Source organism: Aotus nancymaae, unplaced genomic scaffold (genome assembly GCF_030222135.1).
Source record: "Aotus nancymaae isolate 86718 unplaced genomic scaffold, 86718_ANA_hifiasm-v0.15.2.pri h1tg000348l, whole genome shotgun sequence".
Taxonomy (NCBI): domain Eukaryota; kingdom Metazoa; phylum Chordata; class Mammalia; order Primates; family Aotidae; genus Aotus; species Aotus nancymaae.
In genome coordinates this window covers 675,903-695,435 of record NW_026988763.1, presented here as the reverse complement: position 1 = coordinate 695,435, position 19,533 = coordinate 675,903, and the positions used below count along the sequence as shown (strand labels likewise).

Below are 19,533 nucleotides of genomic sequence, written 5' to 3'. Positions count from 1 at the left end.
ACATGTCTTTCAGTTTTTATAATATGAGCAGTAGGATCTTAAAATACCATAATGATTTAACACTCACCAACATTCACTTAAAAAATAGGATGAGCTGAGGCTCAGAAAATGTTTGTTCTTTTTTGCTGTTTCCCCCACATAATTCTATCCAAATGTAAGCTACTCTTAGGCTTTAATGTCTTACTGACCATCTGCCATTCTGCTCTGCAATAAACTTTGAGAAAATAGTTTCCTATAACCATGAGACTCTAAGCCTATGCTGTTAAATACAATAATCACTAGCCACATGTGGCTATTATGTACCTGAGGAAGTGCATTTTAAAATTTTTACACCATGTAAAATTGATAACAACTTAAGTTTTTTAACTCTCTTCATAAAAATGCTTCTGTTAAAAGTATTTACATATTCTTATATTGCTTGATGCTACTGACAAGTATCTTTCCAAAAGATAGATTTTGTGTTACTTGGATAGTATATTTACTCACACTAGCTCACTAATTAAACAGAGCTGCAGATCAGATCTTATTCCAGCATGTTCTTTTTATAACGCTTTTGAAATAAGATGACTAGATGTAACATGAAATGGGGATCGAGACTTAAAGAAAGATGCCTTTGACTTTGGCATGAAACAGATAAAAGTCTCTGATGAAAATACAACCTCAACAAAAGTGACACTTGCTGGGCCAGGCACGGTGGCTCATGCCTGTAATCCTAGCACTTTGGGAAGCCAAGGTCAGGAATTTGAAACCAGCCTGTCCAACATGGTGAAACCCCATCTCTACCCAAAATACAAAATTAGCCAGGCATGGTGGCCGGCACCTGTAATCCCAGCTACTTGGGAGTCTGATGCAGGAGAACTGCTTGAACCTGGGAGGTGGAGGCTGCAGTAAGCCAAGATGGCACCATCGCACTCCAGCCTAGACAAGAGCAAAACTCTGTCTCAAGAAAAAACAAAGTGACACTTACTGTAAATGGATGTAACGCTTCATCAAATATGCCCAAAGATCTATCGGCATCTCTATAAAATAAGAATGTGCATTACTTCAAAAATTGTTAGTATCTTAGTATAATATCTGTTTTGTAAAAGAATGCCTCCTATGTGCTTTGGTGTTTACTGCACCAAAGCAAACAGTTCTTACAAATTTTTCTCCTGGATCCTGACGTGCAGAGGTTTTCCTGACCTCTTCTTACTCAGCACTTCATGTCCTCTACCGGAAAGTCTTTTATATGATAACCAGTCAGGACAAAGCATTATCTAGCTCATGATATCAACAGTGGTAAAGCTATGAAATCTAAACTAAAAACAGATTTTGAAAAAAATCTCAATTTTATATTTCTATCACAGTGAATACCAATATAATCAATATAAAAACATACTCGGGATTCTCAGTCATTTAAGAATCAAAAGAGGCTGAAGGATCAAAGAAAACATAAATAATTTGCTTCAATATTTCAGTAGGCACAATATAGCTTATGATATCTAGAGCTGTGACCTAACGCTGAGCTTGATAGCTTGCAAAGTAATCAGCCAGAATAACAAGACAGGATTTTAAAAAGCTCACCTTCGCTTGATATGATAATGTATCGTGAAGGTCACACTGTGGAAGAAAAAACATTCGTCACAATAGATGTTATCATTTGTTAGGCCTGAAGACATTTTTTAAAAAGGGTACAGAGGAAATTCTCCTAGTGGCCCTGAAATTAAAATCTTCTAGTTCAGAACAGTACCACAAGGGCACTTTCTTGCTTTCGTTTCTTAGCTTTTAGCAAAATGCAAGGCAGTATGCTCTTAGAAGACATGTTTCTGTTGATGATTATAATATATAAATAATAACATATTTCCCTGTTATATGCCCTTCTACCTACAAAACCTTTTGTCCCACGCACTTTATTTTATGTCTTTCTCTGTGGCCCAGACTGGAGTGCAGTGGCGCAATCTTGGCTTACCACAACCTCCACCTCCTGGGTACAGGCAATTCTCATGCCTCAGCCTCCCGAGTAGCTGGAACTACAGGTTTGCACCACTATGCCCAGCTAATTTTTGTATTTTTAGTAGGGAAGGGATTTTGCCATGATGGTCAGGTTGGTCTCAAACTACTGGCCTCAAGTGATCTACCCGCCTCAGCCTCCCAAAGTGCTGGGATTACAGGCATGAGCCACCGCATTCAGCCTCATGCAATTTATGTCTATATGCCCATATGTTTAAATTTAACCCATACAGTAGTGGTTTCTTTTTTAAGATGTTAGGCCCAGGATGGGTGAGGTGGCTCATGCCTGTAATCCTAGCACTTTGCGAGGCCAAGGTGGGCAGGTCATGAGGTCACGAGTTTGAGACCAGCCTGGCCAACATAGTGAAACCGTCTCTACTAAAAATACAAAAAAAATTAGCCGGGCATGGTGGTGGGTGCCTGTAATAGCAGCTACTCAGGAGGCTGAGGCAGGAGAATTGCTTGAACCCAGGAGGTGGAGGTTGCAGTGAGCTGAGATCATGACATTGCACTCCAGCCTGGGGGAGACTCTATTTCAAAAAAAAGATGTTAGGCCCTGCATTTGAGTTTAGTTTACTATCTCCTACCCACCCAATTTGTATTATTTCCCGAAAATTATGCAAAATCACTTTTGCATAATTATTAAAAGATACATTAGTAAATATTAGCACACAGGAAATCAATGATAAGTACAGTGATCCTAAAATAAGCAGTGCTAACAAGGCAGTGTAACATGACGCAGTGTAATATGAATGGCAGGTACCTTCAATTAGTTTAACTGAAATACTTATGAACAGATACAGCTCTTCAGATATATGTAACTGTATTCCTAAGTTCCCCACTGATGCTGTGAATCAGAAAACAAGAGGTTCTACAGAAAGCAAGAGGTTCTCTTATGTAAGTTATGTGCTTTCATTTGCCCTCAGCATCTAGAATGAGGCTCAAAATAACTGAGGGAAGGCAAATCTCAATTTTAGTAATAGGTCTATATAATATTAGCACTTTTTAAAAAGCCTGTAACATTAGCACTTAAGATGGATATGCCTATAGTCCTTCAAGTAGTTTTCATCTCTGAAATAATTTTAAAATCACAGAATTTGAAGTTATAGGCTGGAAAGGACCAAGAAATATGGAACTGTGTAATCACATTTAATCCAATACTCATTTTACAGATCAGGAAAACAAACCTTAAAACTGACTTGCCCAGGGTCCTATCAAATAGGAGCAGTTTCTTGTCCTAAACCCAAATTAAGCAGTGGCTCTCAGACTTTGCTGCACATTAAAATCACCTGAGGAGCTTTAACAACTGCCTCATTTTCTACATAAAACATTTTAATTTACATTAGCACTGGGGATGACTTTGGGCATCAAAGTTGTTGTTAAGTTTCCCAGGTAATTTCAATGTGCAGCAAAGTTTGGAATAATGGAGTTGGGGTGAAAATCAGAATCTTCTGGGATGCTTTTCTTCACATAAAGAAGCCTCACAGCCATCCCTGTTTTTCAGCTGTGAATCCATCTGTTCCTGGGCTTTTTTGGTGACTATTAATTACTGCCTTAATTTCAGAACTTGTTACTGGTCTATTCAGGGATTCGACTTTTTCCTGGTTTATTTTTAGGAGAATGTATGTGTCTAAAAATTTATCCATTTCTTCTAGATTTTCAAGTTTATTTGTGTAGAGGTGTTTATAGTATTCTCTGATCATAGTCTGCATTTCTGTGGGATCAGTGGTGATATCCCCTTTAGAATTTTTTAGTGTGTCTATTGGATTCTTCTCTTTTTTCTCCTTTATATCAGTCTGGCTAGTGGTCTATTTTGTTAATCTTTTCCAAAAACTAGTTCCCGGATTCACTGATTTTTTGAAGGATTTTCGTGTCTCCATCTCCTTCAGTTCTGCTCCGATCTTAGTTGTTTCTTGCCTTCTGCTAGCTTTTGAATTTGTTTGCTCTTGCATCTCTAGTTGTTTTAATGGTAATCTTAGGGTGTCGATTTTAGATCTTTCCCACTTTCTGATCTGGGCATTTAGTGCTACAACTTTCCCTCTAAACACTGCTTTAGCTGTGTCTCAGAGATTCTGGTACACTGTGTCTTTGTTTTCATTGGTTTCAAAGAACTTACTTATTTCCGCCTTAATTTTGTTATTTACCAAGCAGTCATTCAGGAACCAGGTAATTCAGTTTCTGTGTAGTTGTACGGTTTTGAGTTTCTTTTTTTCTATTTTTTCACATAGCACTTATTCTAAAATGGACCACATAATTAGAAGTAAAACACTCCTCACCAAATGCAAAAAACAGACTGAGAGACTGTTACGACTTTCATTCTTTTGCATTTGCTGAGGAGTGTTTTACTTCCAATTACGTGGTGCTGAAAAGAATGTATGTTCTGTTGCCTTGGGGTGGAGAGTTCTGTAGATGTCTTTTAGGTCTGCTTGGTCCAGAGCTAGTTCAAGTCATGAATATCCTTGTTAATTTTCTGTCTCATTGATCTAATATTGACAGTGGGGTGTTAAAGTCTCCCACTAGTATTGTGTGGGAGTCTAAGTCTCTTTGTAGGTCTCTAAGAACTTGCTTTATGAATCTGGTTGCTCCAGTATTAGGTGCATATATATTTAGGATAGTTAGCTCTGCCTGTTGCACTGATCCCTTTACCATTATGTAATACCCTTGTCTTTTTTGATCTCTGTTGTTTTTAAGTCTGGTTTATCAGAGAGAAGAACTACAAACCCTGCTTTTTTTGCTTTCCATTTGCTAGGTAAAGATTCCCTCATTCCTTTATTTTGAGCCTCTATGTGTCTTTGCACATGAGATGGGTCTCCTGAATACAGCACACCAATGGGTCTTGACTCTATCCAGTTTGTCAGTCTGTGTCTTTTAACTGGGGCATTTAGCCCATTTACATTTAAGGTTAATATTGTTCTGTGTGAATATGATCCTGTCATTAAGATGCTAGCTGGTTATGTAGCAAATTAGTTGATGCAGTTTCTTCATAGTGTCATTTGTCTTTGTATTTTGCTATGTTTTTGCAGTAGCTGGTACCGATTTTTTCTTTCAATATTTAGTGCTTCCTTCAGTAACTCTTGTAAGGCAGGCCTAGCCATGACAAAATCCCTCAGCATTTGCTTGTCTGTCAAGGATCCAATAAAGTGTCCTTTTCATTGCAGTCAACATTGTCTTAAGGCATAAAGGCACCAAAAAAACAGCTATACTTTGCTGGGATTGCTTATCTGCTAACTGATTTTTCCTTCTACCATGACATCTAAGATTTTTTAAAAGAGAAATTGATACTTAATATTTAGAATCTGTATATCAATATATAGTTGACTTCACTTTCTTAAAATGACTGCTGAAGAGGACAACCAAATGGCTGAAATAATTAATTTTAGAATAAAGGAATCTGTCCCTTGACACTATGGTTGTACTCACAGCTTTAGTGCCGTTTTAAGATGACGTTGACTGGCTGTGCTGTCGTCAAGGAAAACTGTCGAACATGAACGATACAGCCTAGTAGATACCTGAAGGGGAAGGAAAGAAAGTGTAAGTTAAACTTATCAAGGTGTATTTTTTTTCTTGGTGAAAATGTCAAATGACAAAGCACTAGGATATTTCTTACACTCTGTGAACTGCCTGAGTGTGGCATCTTGTGCACTCCATAGAGAACTCATCGGAGGCTCTTAACTTCCAGAGATGATGTTTGAGATACAGGTTATAAAATGCTGCCCTAAATAAGGTACCTGTCATCAAACCCAACAAGGATTTTATGAATTCCCTTTATAAATAATGAGAAAAGTTTAACATAAGATTTTATTTTTTTCTATAGTGATATAAAACGGCTGAGAATTTCTATTTCTATTATTTATTTACTACAGTAAAATGTAATGTATTAAATAGTATCGTAGAAGAACATTTTATTGCAGTGAATACAAGACTAATACATTTACTAAATTACTAATCCTAAATGTATTATTTCAGGTGACAAAACAAGTTTCAGATTCAGAGACTCTGTGTGCCAGTGTTGCTAGACCACCAACAAGTGAGGAAGCCATAGGTTTCTCTAGTCCTGTTTTCTTATGTGGAGGATAAAATTAGTAACAATTTAACATTCTCTCACACCCTGAAAACAGATGACAACTTAAAAAATTTAACTTTTGGCTGGGCGCGGTGGCTCAAGCCTGTAATCCTAGCACTTTGGGAGGCCGAGGCGGGTGGATCACGAGGTCAAGAGATCGAGACCATCCTGGTCAACATGGTGAAACCCCGTCTCTACTAATATAAAAAATTAGCTGGGCATGGTGGCGCGTGCCTGTAATCCCAGCTACTCAGGAGGCTGAGGCAGGAGAATTGCCTGAACCCAGGAGGTGGAGGTTGCGGTGAGCCGAGATCGCGCCATTGCACTCCAGCCTGGGTATCAAGCGCGAAACTCCGTCTCAAAAAAACAAAACAAAACAAAACAAAACAAAACAAAAATTTAACTTTCCCTTCAAGTTTAAATAAGACAGCCACGACATGACTCAAATGAGACTCTTCGACAATACTTGCCATTAATTTCAAAACTTAATTTCATTCTATAAATCATTTGAGCTGCACCCTAGGCATTTTCCTGTATACCCTACTCTCTGCATAGAATACCACTTTTCTCTTTCCTTGTTTCAGCAACTTTGACTACATCTACCCTCTTGGATCTGTTTGCCAGCAGCCATACCAAAACATGTTTCTTTGGTACACTAATGAGTCAGACTGACCACTGGTTACAAGAGACTAAGTATTCTCATGAGAAAGTATGCCTCTCTATAAAAGTAACAGCGGGCCCTAACTGTTCCTACATCCAGCTGCTGAGCATAGAATTCTGAATAAATCAAAAACTTCAACAAGTGTTTGACAAATTAACTGAGTCATCATTTGGACTAAACATCTTACTACATTTAATTAAAACAAAAACACTGCTAACAGATCACTCTTTATAGGTATTATTTACGGTGTCACAAAATAGAAACAAATCATCTAACTTCAGTCAGCATAAATCAGAGTATGAAATGCTATGATCTTTAACAAGAAATGGAAGGGCTTACTTAGTGGTTTTAAGGTATAACAACAAAAACTAGAAAATAATCATACCTAGTAATTTAACAAGTCAAAACTAAAGCCTTACCATCAAAGGTCCAGTTCCCCTTGGATACCAGTGCCTACCCACTGACTTCTTCCATTGTACCTGCTGCCTCTCATTTTAACCCATTAAAAACACTAAAATTGTTTTCCTTGTAGAGATCTTTCACCTCCTTGGTTAGGTGTACTTTTAAGTATTTTACTTTATTTTTCAGCTATTGTAAAAGGGGTTAAGGTTCTTAGCTTGATTCTCAGCTTGGTAGCTGTTGGGGTGTAACAGACCTACTGATCTGTGTACATTAATTTTGTATCTTGAAACTTTGCTGAATTCATTTATCAGTTCTAGGAGCTTTCTGGAGGAGTCTTTAGGGTTTTCTAGGTATACGTTCATATTATCAGCAAACAGTGACAGTCTGACTTCCTATTTACTGATCTGGATGCCCTTTATTTCTTTCTCTTGTGTGATTACTCTGGCTAGGTCTTCCACTATCTATGCTGAATAAAAGTAGTGAGACTGGGGCATCCTTGCCTTGTTCCAGTTTTCAGGGGTAATGATTTCAACTTTTCGCCATTCAGTATTATGTTGGCTGTGGGTCTGTCATAAATGACTTTTATTACATTGAGGTATGTCCCTTGTATGCCAGTTTTGCTGAGGGTTTTAATCATAAAAGCATGCTGTCAAACGCTTTTTAAACCTTTTAATCATAAAAGGATTTTGTCAAATGATTTTTCTGCATCTATCGAGATGATCATGTGATTTTTGCTTTGAATTCTGTTTCTGTGATATATCACATTTACTGACTTCCATATGTTAAACCATCCCTGTATCCCTGGTATGAAATGCCTTTTTGATATGCCAATGGGAACTATAAAACATAGCTGAATGAAATCATGGATAACACAAACAAATAGAAAGACATCCCACACTCATGAATGGCTTAAATAAATATTGTAAAAATGACCACACTGCCAAAAGCAATCTACAAATTCAATGTAATTCCTAACAAAATGCCATTATCATTCTTCACAGAACTAAAAAATAATAATAATAATAATCCTAAAATTCATATGGAACAAACCAAGACCCTACTTAGTCAAAACAATACTAAGCAAAGCCAACAAATCTAGAGCCATCACTTTACCTGACTTCAAACTATACTATAAGGCCACAGTCACCAAAACAGCATGGTACTGGTATAAAAATAGGCAAATACACCAATGATACAGAATAGAGAACCCAGAAATAGACTCAAATACCAATAGCCAACTAAAACATAATGTGAAGAAATTAAACCATATACGGTTTAATGCCTGGAATCATTGGCAAGCTACATGCAGGAAAATGAAACTGGATCCTCAACGCTCACGTATACAAAGATCAAATCAAGATGGATCAAGGATATAAATCTACAACCATAAACCATAAAAATTCTAGAAGATACCATTTGATAAACCCTTCTAGATAATGGCTTAGGCAAAGACTTCATAGCCAAGAACCCAAAAGCAAATGCAACAAAAACAAAGATTAAGCAGGTGAGACTTAACGAAAAAGCTTCTGTACAGGAAAAGGAACAATCAGCAGAGCAAACAGACAATCACAGAATGGGAGAAAACCTTCACAATCTCTACATCTGATGAAGGACTAATACACAGAATCTACAAAAAAAAAAAAAAAAAAAAAAAACAAATGGACAAGAGAAAAAAAAAATCCCGTCAAAAAGCAGGCGAAGGACATAAATAGACAATTCTCAAAAGAAGATATACCAATGGCCAACCAACATATGAAAACACGCTCAACATCATGAATGATCAGGAAAACGAAAATCAAAACCACAATGTCATACTACCTTACTCCTGCAAGAATGGCCATAATCAAAAAATACAAAAATAATAGATGTTGGTGTGGATGCAGTGAAAAGAAAACACTTCTCTACACTGCTGGTAACAATGGAAACTAGTACAACCACGATGGAAAGCAGTGTGGAGATTCCTTAAACAATTAAAAGTAGAAACACCATGCAATCCCGCAATCCTGCTACTGGATATCTACCCAGAGGAAAAAAAGGCATCATACAAAAACAATACTTGCACATGTATGTTTGCAGCAATACAATTTGCAATTATAAAAATATGGAAGCAGCCCAAATGCCCATCAATCAATGAGTGGATAAAGAAACTGTCATATGTCTATGTATAATGTGTGTGTGTATATATATAGACACACACACATATATATATATACACACACACATATATATGTATATATCATAGAACACCACTCAGCCATGATAAGGAATAAATTAGGGGCATTCCCAGCAACCTGGATGGAATTGGAGACATTATTCTAAGTGAAGCAACTCAGGAATGGGAAACTAAACATTGTATGTTTTCATTCATACCTGGGAGCTAAGCTATGAAGATGCAAAGGCATAAGAATGATACAATGGACTCTGGGGACACAGTGGAAAGAATGGCAGTGGAATGAGGGATAAAAGACTACAAACTGGCTTCAGTGGATGCTGCTCAAGTGATGGGTACATCAAAATGTCCCAAATCACCACTAAAGAATTTACTCCTATAACCACCTGTTCCCCCCAAAACCTATAGAATAAAAATATGTAAATAAATCAACGACAGCATTTTTGCCAGCAAACATAAAATAAAATGAAAACTAAAGTTTATGTTTTTCTCTCTCCTTTCTGGCAGGACAAATTTTAGGTATGTTTTTTAAGAATAACATTTTTCCTTTTTCTGAGTCAGGGTCTCACTTTGTTGCCCAGGCTGGAGGGCAGTGGTGCAATGATCGTTAACTGCAGCCTCAATCTCCTGAGCTGAAGCAATCCTCTACCTTAGCCTCCTGAGTAGGCAAAACTGAAGGCACATGCCACCATACCTGGCTAATTTGTTATTTCACCTTTTTGTAGAGCTGAGGTCTCGCTATGTTGACCAGGCTAAAAATAAATAAATCTTAACTAACTTAAATATTTCTAAGACTCTGGGCATTCATGAAAAAAACTCCATCTATAATAATAAGGTAAACTGAAAAACAGAAGGGGAAAAATTAAAAACCAATGCAGGTATACTGGTCTAAGCAGCCTAGTGTACGAATAACAAGACTATCAGAAATAAAGTAACAGAGAAAGTAAAACAAATTATCAAGCACAGATAGTCTGCAGACTTAGTAGCCTCAATAAAATGTAAAGAGTCCCACTAAGCTGTTGTTACAAAGTTTCAGAATCTCAGAGAGACAGAAGCTCCTAAAAAAGTTTCTACAGATATATAAAAGCCAACTACAAACAATGTATCACACAATGGCAACATTGTAAGAACAACATTGTAAAGCGAGCACATTGTAGAATATCTTCAGAATCATAAAATTTAGATTCAACCTAGAGGTTTACTCTCTATCAAAAAAGAGAGATTTTAAGTCTGGGCAGATCTCTCAACATCTCCACCCAGGATAACAGGACAGAAGCAAACACAGAATCTAGGACACAGGTGATCCCACACAAGACAGCAGTTATGAAAGGATCCCAAAAGACTTTAAGGAGATGGCACAGAAAGAATCAGAAAAGCAAACATCGAGCATATCTAGGGAAAGTCAGTGTATATTGAATTACGATGACAAAAGGCCAAAGTAAGTTGTCACCCCACCCCCACAACAAAGAAAAATGGAACAGATACGTTTTAGCAGATGGAAAATAGTTGGAAAGGCACATGATAGATGCTGCAACACTTGATGGGGAAAATGGCTGTTAGAAAACAGGCAAACGAATAGTCAGAAAATTAGTTTCATGCTAAAAATAATGGTTTTGAAAGCAAACAGACCAGCCAGGGGCTACTTACTGCATTTGGCTGGGTAAAGTAACACAGGCTAGGAAGAAAGAGATGATCCAGAAGAAGTGCAGAAGTGCTCAGATTTCAGAACTGGTTCAGAGAAAAAATGAAGGAATATGTAATGCAGAGGCACAATGAAAACACTGTATGACTTAGCACTGAATAATATTTGCATAGTCATAATCATGTAAATATTAGATTTAATGGAAAAGTGTGCTACAATTGGAAGAAACAGAGGGAGACAAATAAGGTCATGGTGTAGTGAGGAAGCTATGCTTGCATCTGCTATGGCAGAAAGTCAATACACAGTGCTTACAATTAACTAAAAGACAGTGCTGACAATTAACTTAGCTAAATTAAAAATATGACTCAATATTTAAGGCAGATCTTTATACCACAATCAGACTATTGAAATTTAACTTAAATGTCGGACATTCTTAAAAGGTGGACACACTAAGCTGAAGACTTTTCTGAATACATTTGATACTTAGGAAAATGTAAGATTTAGAAAAGCCACAAAAAGAAGTCCATGCTATCAGCATGGGGTCCTCATTATAATTTAAAGTAATTAAGAGAGACATACTTTTATGTCAAACTATCAGTTTTTTAACTTTTTGACTGTTTACTTACATGGTTTGTATAGTTGCCTTTTCTTATTTCTTCTACTAAGAAAGAAAAAAGAACAAACAAACTGGTCACTTCTAATACAAATACCATAAAATAAAACTAGTTGTTAACGTCTTATTGATTACTCCTAAATAACATGGGAACAAATTCAAATTTAAAAAAAATATTTCAACAATTTATATTTAAATTAGCTGGCATGATACATCTCATAAAGCAAAATATAAAAACTTTGTTTCACTTTTTGGACTAGTTTACTTTTTGTTTCTATTATATACAAATGAAAGAAACCTTGTATACAAAAGGAAAGGGCAAAAAAATGAGGCCAGATGAAAAAATTAGCTAATAAAAAAGTTTAACTGTTGCATATATGAGCCATGATCCATTAGCATTTTCTCATTCTGTATTTACACATAGCTTACTTTTTTACCAGAATTTAAGAGCTAACAGCTCTAAGAACTACTTCCTGGCCAGGCACCTATCTCTAGATGCACCAGAATCCCAGTAAGCATTTTGAACCACACTTAGTGGTCACCTACTAATATGTCACTAAAAACAAAACAAAACCAAAAAAGAGTCTTTACACAACAGGAAAGTAACCTTTTTAAGTTTAGATTCTAAAATGAGTATATAAACCTCATTGAACATGGTGTCTGCAGCACAAAAAGTCATTTTTTTTCCTAAAAAAAAGGCCAGAATAACAGAAGCTCCAAGAGTGACCTAGGCCATGCTTTGTTTCCTACACTGCCTCTGCCTTTAAAGCTAAAAGGGCCTTGTAGGCAAACATTGCTATCACTGAACAGTGAGGGACACACAGTAGATTTTTTTTTTTTTTTTTTTTAACTGCTTCCATGCTCTCTACGTGTGAGAAGCCCATGGCTCTAGAAGGAACTGGGAAAACAATTCTGATATGGTTTGGATATTTCCCCCTCCAAATCTCATGTTAAAACGTGATCCTGAATGTTGGAGACAAGGCCTAGTGGGAGGCATTTGGGTCATGGTGGCTTCCTTATGAATGGCTTGGTGCCATCCCCATGGTAATAAGCGAATTCTCATTCTGGTAGTTCAAAAGAGCGTGGCACCTTCCCCCTACCCCCGCCCCACCCTCTCACAGTGTGGAACCACCTGCTTCCCCTTTGCCTACCATCATGATGGTAAGCTTGCGGAGGACCCTACCAGAAGCAAATGCTGAAGCCATGCTTGTACAGCCTGAAGATCTATGAGCCAATTAAACCTCTTTTTGTTATAAAAGACTCAGCCTTAGGTATCTCTTTATAGCAATGCATAAATGAACACAAATTCTAGACAGAAATAACTGACTCAAGACAGGCAAAGTCTACTCAAACTACAAGAAACAAAGGTTACAAACTCCCATATTTTACTGTGCTGCATCACTTCACATACGATTATAGATCCTCACTTGTATTCTTTCTGCTTAAATCAACAGGAAAACTTGGCTGTGTATGGCTTTTTAGCAAACAAACAAGGATTTAACATAACACTGAGGAAAATAAGCAGGAGTAGGGCATGTTTAAATTTACATTACATCAAATTAAAAGGTTAATAGAAGTTTTGATTAGCATAAACTTGGATGTGATAAATGCATGTGGTCGGAGGACTGTGGAAGAGGAGGCCAAAATCACAGATTCAATCCTTGTTGATGAACAACTATTTCTTTTTTTTTAATTTGTTTAAATGGAAACCAAGGTGAAGCCTAAGTTCTATCAGTCAACTTTAAAATGTACTCTCTGGAGCAAGGGAAAAGGGACAAAGAATTATTAAATAAAGATAAATCTACAACTCCTCCATCACATGACAAATTGTGTTGATAAAAAGATGGTAAACTGTACAAATAAAAAGTTTACATGTTTTCACTAACACAATAACAATTAAAGTATATCACATGGTAAAATAAGACAAGACAAGTGAATATGTGAAAAATTGAAAAATTTAAACCAATGTGAGTTTTTCTAAAATACTTTCTACAATACATTTGATCAAATAAGAAGTGTTTTCACTCTTTTTCTTGGTGGAAAAAACAATGGTGTCTCACCATCTGTTCGAGATTTTCTCAGGAATATTGTGCTTGTCTCTGGATCGTCAGAAGGGTTGGGCTCCAAATCCATACCTATAGAGGGAGAAAAGAAAAAAGATGTGATCACTTTTAACAGTTTATCAACTCATTTCTTCGACTGCTGTATGTAGGCCATTTCACTACCTCTACCTTTATTCTTATCCGCTGAAATGAATGTGTAGACATAAGATGGAGCCAGGCAAGATGGCCCATGTCTGTAGGGCTGAGATGGGAAAATCCCTTAAGGCTAGGTCAGGAATTTGTGGCTAGCGTGAGTAACATAGTGAGACCCTCCGAAAGAAAGAAAGAAAGAGGTAAATGTTTCCTTTGAGTTGTGTAAAATCAACTACATAGAAAAAACAAGATGGCCGTACATTTTAAAGACAGGTCTATTTTATAGGCAAAATATATTATTTATTCTGGAGCTCAAACATTTAAAAAAAAAGGAAATTTAGCATATCTGTCACTTCCATGTCACTCTGAGGACACAGAACCTTAGTTCCATTGAGTAGCTATCTTCCACAGTCGTGTAAGATCTCTAAGTCTTCATTTCTTCATTAGCAATATATAGGGAGAACATACACAGGCCTTTGGATTGGAAAGGGACAAATGAGACATACATAAACTGTGTTGTAATCCTAAAGAATGACAATAAAGAGCCTTTTTTGGGCTCTCACCCAACACTACCAGTCTATGAACTGGTGTGTAAAATCACTCACAGGCTTTCCTTACACCAGCAACCAGAGTATAAGTTTACACAAGTACTGACATATTTTGTGTATAAAAATATAATCAACTCACATATCTGTTTATTCTAAATTCTTAAACATCTTGAAAAGTGAGTATAGTACTCCAAGTTACAAAGTCACACACTCATCATGAGTCTTAATTATCCTACCTCCGGAAAAAACTTAAGAGCCCAACTAAAGTTTTTTTGTTTTTGAACTTTAAGTTCTGAGAAACATGTGCAGAACGTGCAGGTCTGTTACATACCTACACATGTGCCATGGTGGTTTGCTGCACCTATAAACGCATCATCGAGATTTCAAATCCCACATGCATTAGGTATTTGTCCTAATCCTCTCTGTTCCCTTACCCCCTGGCCCCTGAAGGGCCCCAGTGTGTGATGTTCCCCTCCCTGTGTCCATGTGATCTCATTGTTCAACTCCTACTTAGGAGAGAGAACATGCGGTGTTTGCTTTTTGTTCCTGTGTTAGTTTGCTGAGGATGATGACTTCCAGCTTCTTGAGCTTTAGTTTCTTATCTTTGAACAACATGCTATTGTCAGGAGAGGGAAGGACAAAGGGGAAGCCATGGCAACAGACACTCTTACACAGGCAAGGTCTGGCATTTTAACCTTCAATCTTTATCTTACACATTAAAAGTCTACCTTTACATTTCATGTCTTTTGAAAGTTTTGACCACGAACCATCCCCTACCTCTCTTTTAGAACAAGAAGGTAAATAAAGTCTGTTAAGTCACCAGAATAAATCTAGAGATACATTCTGTGTTAAAGTAAGAATTTTAAAGTAATCAGAGCTTCATGGGTAAAGTACTTTGGGGGGGAAAATATCTATTTTTTTGTAACCCTGGCCATGACATTTCATACCTTTCACAATTATTTTAAGCACCTTCCATTTTCTTTCCTTTTGTGTTCAAATTACAGTTAGAAGAAACAGTGCCTATTAAGATGACTTAAAGCAACCCATTCAGAATACCCTATCATCTCTCCCATGGCAACCTTCGTTCTGATTTTAAATAAGAAATCCCCAAATATTTCAGTATGAATTGTCTTGAGATTTAGCTACTTTAACACAGGAAATAATTAGGCACTTAGCTGGTTCCTTCACTTAGGTACCATCTGGATAGGTACAAAGAAAGAATGGGATGGATACTGGAAAGTTGGAATATTTAAGTTTGTATGGAAAAAGGGAAGAGAATATTCCAAAGAAGCCTCAACAAAGTCCCACAGAATAATAAATAGAGCTACCGACAAGACGAGCCATAAATAAAAGGTCCCATGCCAGCCTGAGAGAATGAGATGAGGGAGCAAGAACTGGGTGTTTGGGAGGGGAGGAGAAAAGAAATTGACTGGACTCCGTGGAGAAAGACTGAGTGGTGGGAATGGGAATGCAAGGCAGAGCCAGCCTTTGCTCCTGGCCAGCCCTGGAAAAGCTGGTTACAGGTAAAAAGGAGCCTGAGGTTGGGGATGTCCCCCAGGGAACCTTGGGGACAGCAGCAACCAGCGGTGTGGCCAGGGCAGATGGCACCGTCACCTCCTTACCTTCAGGCATCTCTCGGTCACGGATGTGGTGGACACGAAGGCCCTCATCAGCTTCAACAATCAATTCAGCAGGCTCTTCAACAGCAGCCATGGGCGCTGCTGCTATTGCGTCCTCAGCTGATGCCTCACAGACCTCAGATTGAGAGGGACACCCTGACCCCTCATGCTGTTCCAACTCAGGGCTGGCCTTGGGGCACACGCAACAGGTCAGTATGCACCCCATTGGACTGTCTGCCGCCACCTGTGCCTCTGCTCACAGTGTTGGCCACGCACTCCCGCTGCCCTAGGCCGAGGTTATGCTGCACTTGGCAGAGATGGTATCGCCGCTGCTCGCCTGCCCACCCCACAGCTCAGCCCCAGCCCCAGCCCCAGCCCCAGCCGGGGCTCGGGCCAAGGCCCTCACCCTGCCGCCTCCCTTGAGTTGACTTGCTTGGGAGAGCGAAGAACAGCCGACTTATTTAATAGGTTGTCAACCCAGCGAGCGCTGGGAGACACAACAACTGCCTCAAGACAGTACAAAAGAAGCTCCTCCTCCTTCTGCAGTCACCTACAGACTGAAGCCCACTGGCCCACTGGCCTCAGAATGCCCCGCCCCATACCTAACAATGCTCCACCCTGGATTCCGCCCCTCCCCCGCTGCCTGGGCTGCCCCACCCTGTGGTTTATGATGCTGCTGCTCTCCTGGCTCCTCATGCAGTGCCAGTGGGACTAAGGTTTTCATTCATCACCAGTTTCCTGAGCTTTTTAGTCCTAAGAAAAGCACAGGGTGGTTCATTACTGGAAGCCGTCTTACCCTATGAGTTCTATACAAAGTCTCAGTTAGTAGAGTGGGTCCGATTAGCAACCAAGTTGAACAACTTTTATTTGCTAACTGAATGTAGATACAACTGAATTGTTCACTGCGTTTCTAAGGAAATACTCCTCTCCTGTCTTCCAAAGAGTGGTAGTTTTTGTCTGCCCCCAGGCACCTACCCCTGTGCAGAGGCCCTGTATCCCGGCAGCTACCGGCGTTCAGAGACCCTGGCCCCCGACAGCTGCCCCGTCCAGACACCCTGGACCCCAGCAATTACCCAGGCCAAGGCACCCCGGCACCTACACCTGTCCAGACACCCAGGCCCCCTGCACCTACCCCATCCAGAGACCCAGGACCCCTGGCACCTACCCGTCGAGACACTCAGACCCACGACACCTGCCTCTTCAAGAGACCCAGGTCCCCCAGCACCTACCCCGTCCAGAGACACAAGACCCGTGGCACCTACCCCTGTCCAGAGACCAAGGCCACCGGCACCTACCCTGTACAGAGGACCTGGACCCCAGCACCTACCCAGGAACAGGCCCCCCAGAACCTACCTCTATCCAGAGACCCAGGCCCCCCGGCACCTAGCCCTGTCCAGAGGCCCTAGACCCCGGCACCTATCCCTGACCACAGACCCAGAGCCCCGGCACCTATCCCTGTTAAGAGACCCAGGCCCCCCGGCACCTACCCCTGTTCAGAGACCCAGACCCCTGGCACCTACCCATGTCCAGAGACTCAGGATCCCTGGCACCTACCGCTGTCCTGAGACCCAGGCGCCGGCACCTACCACCGTCCAGAGACCCAGGCCCCGGGCACCTACCCCTGTCTAGAGAACCAAGCCCCGGCACCTACCCCTGTCGAGAGGCCCAGGAACCCAACACCTACCCCGGTCCACGACCCCACATCTAGCCCTGTCCGGAGATGCAGACCCCACGACACCTACACCTGTCCAGAGACCCAGGCTCCCCAGGACCTGCCTCTGTCCAGAGGCACTGGACCCCGGCACCTACCCAATCCCAGGCCCCTCGGCACCGACAACTATCCAGAGATCCAGGCCCCCTGGCACCAAGCCCTGTCCAGACACATCAGGTCCCCTGGCACCTAGCCCTGTCCAGAGGCCCTGGACCCCGGCACCTACCCCTGTCCAGAGACACAGGGCCCCGGTACCTACCCCTGTCAAGAAACCCAGAACCCCCGGCACCTAACCCTGTCCACAGACACAGGCCCCCGGCACCAATCCCGTCCAGAGACGCAGGACCCCGGCACCTAACCCTGTCCAGACACCCAGGCCCCCGGCACCTACCCATGTCCAGAGACCCAGGACCCTGGCAGCTACCCCTGTCCAGAGACCCAGGGCCCCGGCACCTACCCCTCTCTAGAGACACAGGCCCCCGAGCAACTGAGTCTGTCCAGAGGCCCTAAAGCCCAGCACCTACTAAGTCCCAGGCCGCTCGGCACCTACACCAGGTCAGAGACCCAGGGTCACCGGCACCTAGCCCTGCCCAGAGGCCCTGGACCTCGGCACCTACCCCTGTCCAGAGACCCAGGCCCCCAGGCACCTACCCCTGTGCAGAGGCCCTGGACCCCGGCAGCTACCCGCGTTCAGAGAACCTGGCCCCCGACAGCTGCCCCGTCCAGACACCCTGGACCCCAGCAATCACCCAGGCCAAGGCCCCCCGGCACCTACACCTGTCCAGACACCCAGGCCCCCTGCACCTACCACATCCAGAGGCCATGGAGCCCGGCACCTATCCCTGTCCAGAGACCCAGGCACCCCGGCACCTGCCCCAGCCGTTCAGAAACCCAGGACCCCCGCACCTGCCACAGTCCGGAGACCCAGGCCCCGCAGCACCTACCCCTATCCAAAGACCAAGGCGTCCCGGCACCTACACCTGTCCAGAGACCCAGGCCTCCGGCACTTACCCCTGTCCAGAGACTCAGGAACACGGCACCTACCCCTGTCCTGAGACCCGGGCCACCGGCACCTCCCCTGTCCAGAGACTCAGGATGCCTGGCACCTACACCTGCCCAGAGACACCCGCCCCCAGCAGCTAACCCTGTCCAGAGACTCAGGCACCCCGGCACCTAGCCCTGTCCAGAGGCCCTGGACCCCGGCATCTACCCCTGTCCACAGACCCAGGCCCCCCGGCACCTACCCCTGTCCAGAGACCCAGGCTCCGGGCACGTACCCCTGTCCAGAGATTCAGGACCCCCGGCACCTACACCTGTCCAGAGACCCAGGCCCGACGGCATCTACCCCTGTCCAGAGACCCAGGCCCTCCGGCACCTACCTCTGTCCAGAGACATAGGCGCCCCCGCATCTGCCCGTGTGAAAAGACCCAGGCCAGCGGCACCTGAACGTGTCCAGATGCCCTGGATCCTGGCCAGGGTACCCCTGTCCGGATACCCAGGCACCCCGGAACCTGTACCTGTCAAGAGACCCGGGCCCCCCGGCACCTACCCCTGTCCAGAGACCCAGCACCCCCGGCACCTTCCCCTGTCCACAGACCCAGGCCCCCAGCACCTGCCCCTGTACAGAGACCTAAACCCCGGCACCTGCCCCTGTTGAGAGGCCCTGGACTCCGGCACCTACCAAGGCCGAGGACCCTCGGCATCTGCCCCTGTCGAAAGACCCCAACCCCCGGCAGCTGCCTCTGTCCAGAAGCCCAGGACCCCGCACCTACCCCTGTCCAGAGACCAAGGTCCCCCAACACCTACCCCTTTACAGAGGCCGAGGTCCCCCAACACCAACCCATGTCCAGCACCCCGCACCTACCCATGTCCAGAGAGCCAGGCCCCCAGGCACCTACCCCTGTCCAGAGACCCTGGCCC

The 19,533-nt window shown here is 42.2% G+C and overlaps 1 protein-coding gene across 1 annotated transcript; it reads right to left on the bottom strand.

Moving 5' to 3' along the window:
* Window positions 1–5,405: 5,405 nt before the first annotated feature.
* LOC135273189 (cyclin-Y-like protein 2) lies at window positions 5,406–16,112 on the bottom strand. The gene is made up of 4 exons (XM_064372105.1): window positions 15,906–16,112; window positions 13,601–13,675; window positions 11,554–11,585; window positions 5,406–5,498 (listed from the first exon to the last, which is right to left on the bottom strand). Exons 1-4 carry the CDS (start codon window positions 15,994–15,996, stop codon window positions 5,406–5,408), a joined length of 291 nt encoding a protein of 96 aa, XP_064228175.1. The 5' UTR covers window positions 15,997–16,112.
* Between the last annotated feature and the right edge of the window lie 3,421 nt (window positions 16,113–19,533).